Source organism: Populus trichocarpa, chromosome 10, assembly GCF_000002775.5.
Source record: "Populus trichocarpa isolate Nisqually-1 chromosome 10, P.trichocarpa_v4.1, whole genome shotgun sequence".
In the NCBI taxonomy this organism is placed as follows: Eukaryota; Viridiplantae; Streptophyta; class Magnoliopsida; order Malpighiales; family Salicaceae; genus Populus; species Populus trichocarpa.
The window spans coordinates 20,743,184-20,753,564 of NC_037294.2; the positions used below are offsets into that span (position 1 = coordinate 20,743,184).

General features: G+C 34.9%; 1 protein-coding gene across 1 annotated transcript; it reads right to left on the reverse strand.

The window, feature by feature from the left end:
• Nucleotides 1–6,361: 6,361 nt before the first annotated feature.
• LOC7468418 (auxin response factor 18) lies at nt 6,362–9,993 on the reverse strand. The gene is made up of 4 exons (XM_002316334.4): nt 9,548–9,993; nt 8,078–9,213; nt 6,755–7,644; nt 6,362–6,655 (listed from the first exon to the last, which is right to left on the reverse strand). The coding sequence occupies exons 1-4, from the start codon at nt 9,570–9,572 to the stop codon at nt 6,586–6,588; spliced, it is 2,121 nt and encodes a 706-aa protein (XP_002316370.4). The 5' UTR covers nt 9,573–9,993; the 3' UTR covers nt 6,362–6,585.
• Nucleotides 9,994–10,381: the final 388 nt, after the last annotated feature.

Here is a 10,381-nt window from a genome sequence, read left to right on the forward strand (position 1 = left end):
AGACTAAAATTAAATGGACCTTTTAATACATTAGAATGGATCTCTCACGCACACACCATAGGAGAAAGAAAAAGCATAGGGACATGCCTCTTTGGTTTCATTTGCAACCCTATTCTCTCCTATGGGGAAAATGTCACTCAGAATGTGGTCTTAGGCATAGACAGTGCTTTCACGTACGCCTCATTCTTCTTCGTATTTGGGCTTTCGATGAGGAATGACCTCAAACCTCGCTGCCAAGAAAACTTTCACAAAACGCAACCTAGGGATATGCCAATTGGTGGTCGGTGTTTTTGATGGTGAAATTATTGCATTCAAGAAAAAAAAATATTTTTTAATTTTTTAAAAAGTATTTTTGAAACGCAAAAATAAATAGGGTCGTAAAATACACATATTAGTGATAACTAGTTTTGAATCAATTTCTTTTTTCATGTAAAGACTAAAGACAATGCCCATATACTATTATTAAACCTGGTTTAAATTTGATTTCTTATTAAATTCAAGTTTAAAATTAAATTATATAAAAATTATTATAATGTAGATGAATTAATTTGAAGTGTCCAAATATAACTCAAATGGATAGTAAAAAGTATAATTTGATTTAAATTTTTTTTAAAATTGTTTAACTTGTAAAATTTATGATTTGGATAATGGATTTTATTGGGTTTTAATTTAAAATTATTTTTTATTTAATTATATGATAATAAAAATAGATATTTATGATAATTTTGTTTGAGAATATAGGAATGTTATAAAAAGAAAATAAATTTAAAATAAAGCTTGGATCAATGTCATGAGGAATGATGAGGGGCAATATATATATATATTTTTCTTGCCAAAAATCTTGAAATAGATTTTGAACAAAATAAAAAAGGATTCCCATGGACGGCGTTTCCTTTGCTTTGAAGTCTAGCTACATCATTGTAATATAAAATTTGATTGTCAGGTAATGTCGTAATGCTGCTGATTGTAATGGGTTGCCAACTCGGTGAAGAGGTTTCGCTGGCTTAACATAGAGCTCTCTTGTAGCCGTCATGCTGGGTTCCAGTGATGCACTCTGAATGCCTATATTCTCAATCTGTTTATGAATAATACTTTTCCTGATCTCAGGTCTTACATTCAATACCTTCTTTAGGATTTGTTGTTTAGCTTGGAAAAACAGCTTGGGATCAGTGTAATCTTAAATTTATTTATATGTATATCACCCTTCTTGAACACGCACCATGAACCATATATGATTCGAGAGACTACTCGGAAGGTTTCTTCCCATGAATCATGAAGGTTTGAAACTGAGGGAGATTGTCGTTCTTAGTCCTTTTCCTGTGGTTTGAACCAGTCGCTTAGGTTTGTAATTAGGTAGTAAAACAAACGTGATTTAGACTCGAGCTGATCAATCTTGCGAAGAAGCTTGCTCTTCCCCTGGTATCTAACCATCTCCGTTCTATTTTCCCCATGATTTCAAGTGATAGATACTCTTCGCAATGCTCTTGTTTCCATGGAACGAAAATCATATCAGATAGCTGCATCAACTAGAATAAACCAAGGCTATTCTCCAATGGATTCCAAGCTCTGTATGATAGATATTCTAACAGTTTGATAGCTCAGCACCTCATGTTTTACCGTTAATTACAGGGCTATCTTTTGATGATTTTCTTTTCTGGGTACCTTTTCTTGTCTAAGTTATGGAGTGCTCTACGATGCGTAACCGAGTTTTAATTGCCTTGTCTGTGTTTTATTGTGTAATATATCATTTAAAATGGGTATTTCTTGGACTTTAGAAAAAAACAAAAAGAATTATTATGTTAAATATAAACAATGAATTGTAGTTAAACTGGCATTGTAATCCATATTTTTCAAGAGATTTATGAGTTCAAAGCTTTTTTAATCAAAAAGGAGAAAAATGACTCATTGTTAGAGGGAGGAGGATGTTGAGAATCGTCATTACAAGTGTAGTGTTGTATATTTGGTTTCTAAAGAAAGTATAGCTTTGCAAGTTGTTGTTAAAGAGTTTATGGTGTTCATAGAAAAAGCAAGGGATTAATACTATATATAAATTACTAGCATTTTTTCCTCTTTAAAAATAATTTAAGGATAAAATAGTTAAGATTCCTAATTCAATTCATATTCCAAACAAAACTATTTAGTTATATAATTTAGCATTTTATTTCAAACATAAAAAATATAATTGGTTCTCAATTGAATTCAAATTATAAGTGCAATTTAATTTAATTTTACACATGATTTGATTCTAAATATGCTGTAAATATCTAATTAAGCTACCGACTAAAAGAGATTAATCATTCGAGAAAATGGAATCCATTTATGGCCAAGTACAAGAAATATTTTAGTCCATTGACGACTTAGAAGACACAACAAAGGTTCAATTCTTAACCATTGGGGTTAACTATAAAGATGTCGGTGTTTGAAATTGTGGTTGTGGTTGTAGTTGCTTTTCAAAATATTTTTTATTCGGAAAAGCATCAAAATAATATGTTTTTATTTTGTAAAAATTATTTTTGATATCAGCACAGCAAAATAATTTGAAAATACTAAAAAAATATTAATTTAAAGTAAAGAAAAAAATAAATAAAATAAATTTTTTTAAAAAAATATTTTTAAAGCACAAAAATAAATAACCCCTTATAAAACCATGTTAATGCTACCCCTGAAACTGGTGCTGTAATGGCCTAGTGGCCTGGTCTACATTTTAAAATCTGATTAAGGGCAGGTTTCCGGTTTTGAAAAACGAGTGAGAGAAAGCGGGATTCTTCTTCTTGGCATTACAAGGCCAAAGCCCAATAATTTCAAAAGGGCTAAATAGGACCAAATCCTTGAAGTCGAAAGACCCATAACATCGAGCCAGCAAAAAGTCCTTTGGGACCATCCCTCGGCCCATATCGGCTTCATACATTGCCTTCAAATCTCGTCTACCAAAGTCGCCAGGGTCCAATACTTATAGGCCAGGCTTACTGGGCCCTTCTATTATCGATCCTTTGGTTAGGCCCTGAACTTTCTTCCTTGTCTGTCACGTTCTTATAGGAGAAAAAAGGATGCCGATTTGGTTCCGTTTGCAAGTTTCTTCTCTTACAAGAGAAAACGTCACTCAAAACGTGATCAAGGCATATACCATGCATATTAAGAAAAAGAATAGCCCCCGCCATTGAATCCCTGTTAGGGTTCGCCCAAGACTTCTTTTAACTTGCAGATCAATGAATTGACTCCTTTTTTCCAATCTAAGATATCGTCACTCTTGACAATTATAAAAAATTAAAACAAAAGTTTTTTTTTGACTAAAAATTAAAAATAAACTATCCTGGTCTCATGGAAGTTTTAATTGTGTTTTACACGGAATTATAAGTTGACCTGTTAAATTTATATACAGTCCAAGAGGAAACCGGCCCTGATCAGGTTTGACCTACAGCAAGAGTTTCAGAGCACCAGTATATACAGTCAATTCTTTTTAACAGAGGGTTCCGGTGGATGAAGAGTGGCCTCAAAGCTCGTAGCCAAGAAACAATTTCACAAAACACAACATGTTGTGTTGACCAAAAAATGCTTGGTTTTTGACAGTTGTAAGAAGGTGACAAATTTAAGTTATTTAGTACTTGGTTCGAAATCTCATTGTTAAAATAATATTTTTACGTGTTCTAAGTTTCTGTTCCACTCCACCACGCACATTCATTAATTTACAATAAAAGACAGCTTGGAGGCTTCCAATTCCCATGTCGGAAATCTGATTTCATGGGTTGACTCGCGAGCCATATCAATGGAAATTCTTGGATCTTGGTCTATAAAATAACATCAAAACAGCTTTGCCTCGTTAACATGATGTATTGAAACTAACATGACTCATCAGATTCAATGCTTTGTTCCCTTTCACACTTGTCTTATAACAGAACCTCTTTTTTTTTTTTTTTAAGTATTTTTAGAAAAAATTAATTTTTATTTATTTAATTTTTGTTTTAAATCAATATTTCTTTGATATTTTTAAATTATTTTAATGTAATAATGCTAAAAATAATTTTTTTAAAAATAAAATATATTATTTTAATGCATTTCAAAACAAAAAACACTTTAAAATATAATTGCTAATTAACAATATCCTTTTAATTATTCTTTAGCTATCGTTTTACTTCCTGAACGATAATGTTAAGATGTTCACAGTATATAGTTTCATTACTATTATGGAACAATGAGAATTAAAAAAAAATATCTGCTTGAAAAGATGAAAATTAATAAAAATATAAAATAAAATTTTTCATTGAACAATTTTAGAATGGGTTTCAAAATAGACAGCGCTAAGGGAATATGTTTTTTTTAATCTTTTCTGAATCTATTTTTTCCATCCCAGATACAGTAATAAAACGCTCTTCAAATATCACAGTTCACACTCATGTACATAATTAACATAAACAAGGTTCAATTTCAGTAAAAGAAGCTATATATCTCATTATATCATATACTTTTCAAATTGTCTTCAACATTTTTCTCAATCTATACTATATATATCATACTCACGTGGTTCGTTCAATAATTTTTCTTCCCAAATAGTCAAGCTCAAGCCTCCTTTTTACAAAGGAAAAAACTGAAGCCTGCCTCGTATTTAACTTGCAGAGGTTAAATTAATGTACTTGGTGTTGTTAGCCCTTTTACCTAGGGATAGAAATTGTCTATGGTTGAAACTTTGGACAACTGACAAAAAATATTTGACTGTTAGTTGTCCACAGAATTATCCGCAGGAAGAGCTAGCTCAGGCTCGGCCATCAAAACGGCACCTTGTATGAATGGTTGACCCTGGCCTCATGTGATTAGCTATTAATGAATCTATTATTTTGTATATATTAACGAAAATTATATGATGTATCTGGTGATGAATGACATTTTATTTTTTTTCTTCTTTATAATTATACGATGGATCCCACGCCAGACATGCAGAATGTGTCTTTGCCTCTTATCTTTGCTGTCTGCTGTTGTATGTTTCTTGCGATCGGTGAGTGACAAGCTAACAAATGTCAAAGACATGCACCATTTCCACGCTATTATAATTCTTTATTGTTTTTTTTTTTAGGGTTCTTATGGATACATCTTAATTTCCTATGATATTGTGATGGTGTTTCTTAGTAGATGTTTTTCTTCTGGTTTTACTGGTCTTTTTCTCATAAAGAATTTTTAACAAATTAATTACCTATACTAAAATTGGAATATTTAAAATATTATTTCCATCCAGAATGTTATTTTAATTCAAAGCTCAACGATAATTAATGTCTTGGTGGATATCATAGAGGGAAAGCTTTTAGAATGCTATAGAAATAAATATCAATACTTATTTCATGTGTTTAAAAAGATATACTATGAAATAGAAAATCACATTTGAACCTATAAAAAATAATAATATTTCCACGTAGACTCAAATATATATTTTTTAATTTTTCTCTGTTATTTCTCTTATTTTTATATGTATCTCTCGTATGAAAAAAATAGTAATAAAAATTATTTCTGATAAAAACACTAAGATTTTTCCAGGCCTTGTTTAGAGCAACAGCTAATCAAGTATTATTTGATTTTTTTTACCCTTTCCTAATAAAAACCCTGAAACAGGATTTGGCCCTTCAAAATATATGTATAGAAACACATCGAGCTTTGTAAATTTAGTTTGTATCTAGTGACTAGTTTTTTCATTGTTCGGCTAGTCAAACTCGTTTCACAGCTTATAAGAGATATAGAGATTTGCTTGAGGTTTGTGTTGGTGCGTGTGTACAGGCAAGCTAGCAGAGGTACTGTGGGGTTGGCATTCCTTGACTCACGAATCTCTGTCTGCCTAGTGTAATATTAAAAAAAAAAACCCCACTTCAAAACCTGCAAACTTTTCAACATTTGTATAATCTGTATATGTTCACGCAAGCTAATCCTTTCTTTAATGCGTGCATGACGAGATCACTCGAATCCCAATGAGTTGTGTTCATTTTCTCAGTATTTGCGGCACAAAGATCGGTTTGAATATTGTAATTATTTTACCAGTCCACTCGGTGACTCAAAGCATTAAAAGAAAAGGCAAACCACCTCATCAAACGGAGATCACAATCTGAATTCAATTCTGAACCCTTCTCCTGCCACTGGGCTGGATGTCCTTCAATTATCTCTTAAAACACTAGTCGATACGCTATTCATTGCCTTCACCAAAGTATGTCTGGCGATTACTTTATAGAAAAAAGCCAGCATGTATATCATTGCAACATTAAAGAAAAAAGAAAAAAAAATGCTCCAAGGAGAACTGTATTATCATTCTGTAACATGCAAGCTTGGCATCTCCAACAAGATGATCCATGTGTTGGAAAAGAGCTTGCATTTGTAGATGCAAGAGAGATGAGACAATGAAATTCGAATGCCCGGATTGGATGGCATCGGTGATTAACATAAAAGTCATTTCCTTGGAAAGTTAAATTTGTGCTACAGACAGGGGAAAACATGTCCTAAATGTGGATGAAGTGGGACTTATCCCACAGCTCCCAATAGACAAAAATAAGTGAAATGTTACAATCAAAACAAAAGACTTGCGAACTGTACATTTTGATGGAAGTTCCTCGTTGTCTATCTTCCTACGTTGTCGCTACTTGCATCTGAAAGAATCGTTAACCTTCTAGCTGTCTTCAAAAACTCACTGCACAACAATCATAAGTACAATCTATGAACAAACTGTATAACGATGAAACAAGCCAAAAATGTTGTAATATGGAAAAAAAAAATGAAATGAAAATACCTAAAGGGTTCATCTCCAGCGTGCTTGGTGGCGCCAGCTGCATTCCGGTAAAGCACATTGCTCAGCATCTCTGAGCTCTCAATGCCAAACATATTAACCAACTTTCTGTGCAGCTCTTCATATGAACCAAGGACTGATAGGTCAAGGGTTCGACCCACATCCTCTGATTCCATGAACACCTTGCAATGACCGGTCTCCAGGCCAGGATCAGTTTTTTGGTAATCTTTGTACCAAGGACACCTCCCACCTGAAGAATTTTCCAGCGGACCATTCTGTTGTGATGCAGAACCAGAACCATCTGAAATTGCCTTCCCTGGATGTCCATCTGATGAACTGTTTGCATTTGTATCACCCGAGCAGCTTTGAGAACTCTGCTGATCGGTGACAATAAGCTGACCAAACAATAAAATGTGGGGTGTCTTTGTGTCACTGCCCTTCATACCCTGTGAGGAATTTCCCATTGTCAGCAAGCAAGAAATACTCTCGCTGTTTTGAGTATTGCCAACGAAGTTACTATTGGAGATTCTAGAAGGAGGGGCAGCACGATCAAGCCGCTGAAAATCAACCGGGAACAGTCCCGCCTGCAGTTTGTTGAAGTGGAGATCCGAAGAAGATAGTCCAAATTGAGCATGCCTGGCTCCCTGTATGCCTGCAGGAATGTTATCTGAGACACAGCATAAGGGACTGTTCGATCTAAGAGGGTTGCCAGTAAATGACGGCATTGGGATTTGACCAAGTAAGGGAAAATCCGGGGGCTGTGGAAGTCTCAACTTCTTTCTTGGGGGTGAGAAGGGTGATAGGTGGATGGCTGGCATGTTTGATACCAATTCAACCAACCATGGGCTCACACGCTTTACATTATGGAGTAGATCTGGCTCATCCCATGCTACCTGACAAATGACAGCATGAAAAAAGAAGATATAGTCAGGAAAATAATGATCAAAATGACGAGATTCAAGCCCAAGGCGGGACATTTGCAACGTGCTCTTATTGATGAAGGTATATTAGCTGCATTCTTCCTATCGCTTGCAAGCAACTAAACTAAGAAAATAGCAGGACATCCACAAAGACAACAATTCTGCTATCAACGAGTGAGAATAGCAGGACATCTAGCATCTTGGACTTTAACTAAGCATTTTCAGATTCACCGATCCAACTACAACATCATTCGTTGCCCAGATTCAACAATTACATGCAAATATATCACTCCACATCAACATTAAATCAAACAGGTAACAGGAAAAAAGAAAAAGAAAAAAAGGCACCGAGTGTTGACGATCTACAAGTACAAAATTCCACATCCAAAATTCAGATTCACAGTACCTGCAGAAGCCGCCAGGGAGAATTGGGCCAGCGGATGGGGTCAGCAACCTGAACAGAAGATATAGTTCCCATGAACCAGCTAATCCGAGACGAATCCTCAGTCTCAAAAGCCATTTTGAACCTCATCCCTGGACACCACTGAATCTGTATTGCACTCCTCACAGCTGAGGCCTTTACACAAAATTCTGGAGTACTCGCTCTTGGATAATAGACAGCTTCAAAAGGCTGCCCATTGGCTGCAAGAGATGCAGCTTCAATAACAGACTCAGCCTTCACTTTCCCCTTCATATCCCCATTGCCATTCCTCCTCATCAATTTACTCTCATCTTCCCTAAAAAACCCAGAATAGCCCGCAAATGAATTCCACCCTGATGAGCATTCATTTCCACCAATCCCTCTCTTAGCACGTCTAATTCCAACACAAAGGTCCCCGTTCTCTGCTCTCAAAAACACAATAGAGTCCCCAGCCACAAGTTTCTTTTGGTTCACAAAATTACTCCATCCAGTAGTCAACAAATGGCGACGAGGCGTCCCTCTATAGATATGCCTAAACTTCCAGGTCTCTCCGTGCACATCCTTAGCAAGAATGGTCTGCACAGGAGGCTCAGCAGTGTAATCCAATCTTGGGAATATAGTCTCGGCGCAATAACGTGGCACAGAGAAACCACCACCGTTATTAGCATCAGATTGAGTCAATGTCTTAGCAAAAGAAGCAGGCTTCTCTTGAGACTCATTCCCACTGTGCAACCTATCATCATTATCCTCACCACAACCATGTCCAAGCATTAAATCGCTATTATTCAGTGGGATTAGCCTAATTTTGGCATAAACCTCATCGGTTTCAGGATCTGCCATGTACTTAATAGCAGATACCTTACAAGGGATTAGTGCAGGAATCTGGAAGTGACCAAATTCTACACTCCCTTGAGCATGTTCTGCATGACCCTGTGGAAAGTAGAAAACTTTTGAGTTAACTGCTGGCATTTGAACCATGCTACCTGCACAAGCATGCCATAATTGTGAATCTAAACATTTTTCTGCCACTCTCATTTTTTCCTTCTGGGAATTCATAACTGCAAATTCCCTAATCATTGGACCACTCTGTAGTTTTGGGATTTGTAGAATTTGGGAAGAACCTGAAATTTGCAAAAGAAAAACAAATCAAATTACATGAGAAAGGAACAAAAAGAAGACATCTTTATTACACATAGCAACTGCATAATATTTCTATCACATGATGTTTTCACACTTAATAAGCCAAAACAGAAAAAGAAAAAAAAAACATGAGAAAAGGATCAAATTTTAACAAGGAAAAATTTCAGGAAAAAAAAATCAGACCAAGTGGAGGAAGAAAGAAAACAAAAACTTTTGAGAAATTGATAAAAACTCATGTCCTCTATCGATAATTTACGAAACATTAAACAGTCTTCTAATAAGTTTCAACAATAATGAAATGAAAGAATAACATACAGTCTCTTAGCTTTGCCTCAAACATCAAACTTGAGCTTCATAAGGCAACAAAAAAGTCGTAAGCTTTTCAAAGGGTAGAGATCAGAACTGTGAATCTTGGAGAGAATCCTTGCAAAGAGAGTAAGGAAGTAAAGGGGGTATGAAGCGAGGGACTTTCTTAATGGGTTTTGAGAGTGTGTGTGAAGTTGAAGCTTCCTTTCCTTCGTTGCCGACAAGACTCACAGGGAAGTATTTGACAAAAGAGAAAACCAAGGGAAGAGAGACGGTAATTGTTTTATGTGATTCCTTGAAGGAGAAAAACTAGATTAGATGGCTTTTTAATGATGTTTTGGATCACAAGAGTCCACCACCATAGACAAGCTTCAGGTGAAAATGAATCATCATCTCCGTGATTTTTTTTTCCCTCTCTATCTGCTAATTTTCTACTTTATTCAGTTTTATATATAGAAACATTAGTACAACAGAGTGTTTATAAGTACTTTCAGTTCAGTTTGGTCTTTACTTGCGCCTGTAGTGCACGCTCTCTCTCTCTCTTACAGTTATTTTTTAATTCTATTATGGTCAGGACTTTCTTCTTTTACTAAGCAATTATTGTGTTGTCTTTTCATTTTTACATTTCAGTATTTTGAGCCCAGCCCCATTAATTTTGAATTGATTCTCTTGACATTCTAAATTGGTATTTTCTTCTTTAAAATATGAATATAAGTTCCTTAAGATTTGATAAAAATAATTCTTACTAATTAAAATAAGCATCATTATTATTATTATGATTATTAAGAATGAGTAAGTAACGGTTGTGGTTCTTACAGGAGTATTAAATTATTAAATAAAAGG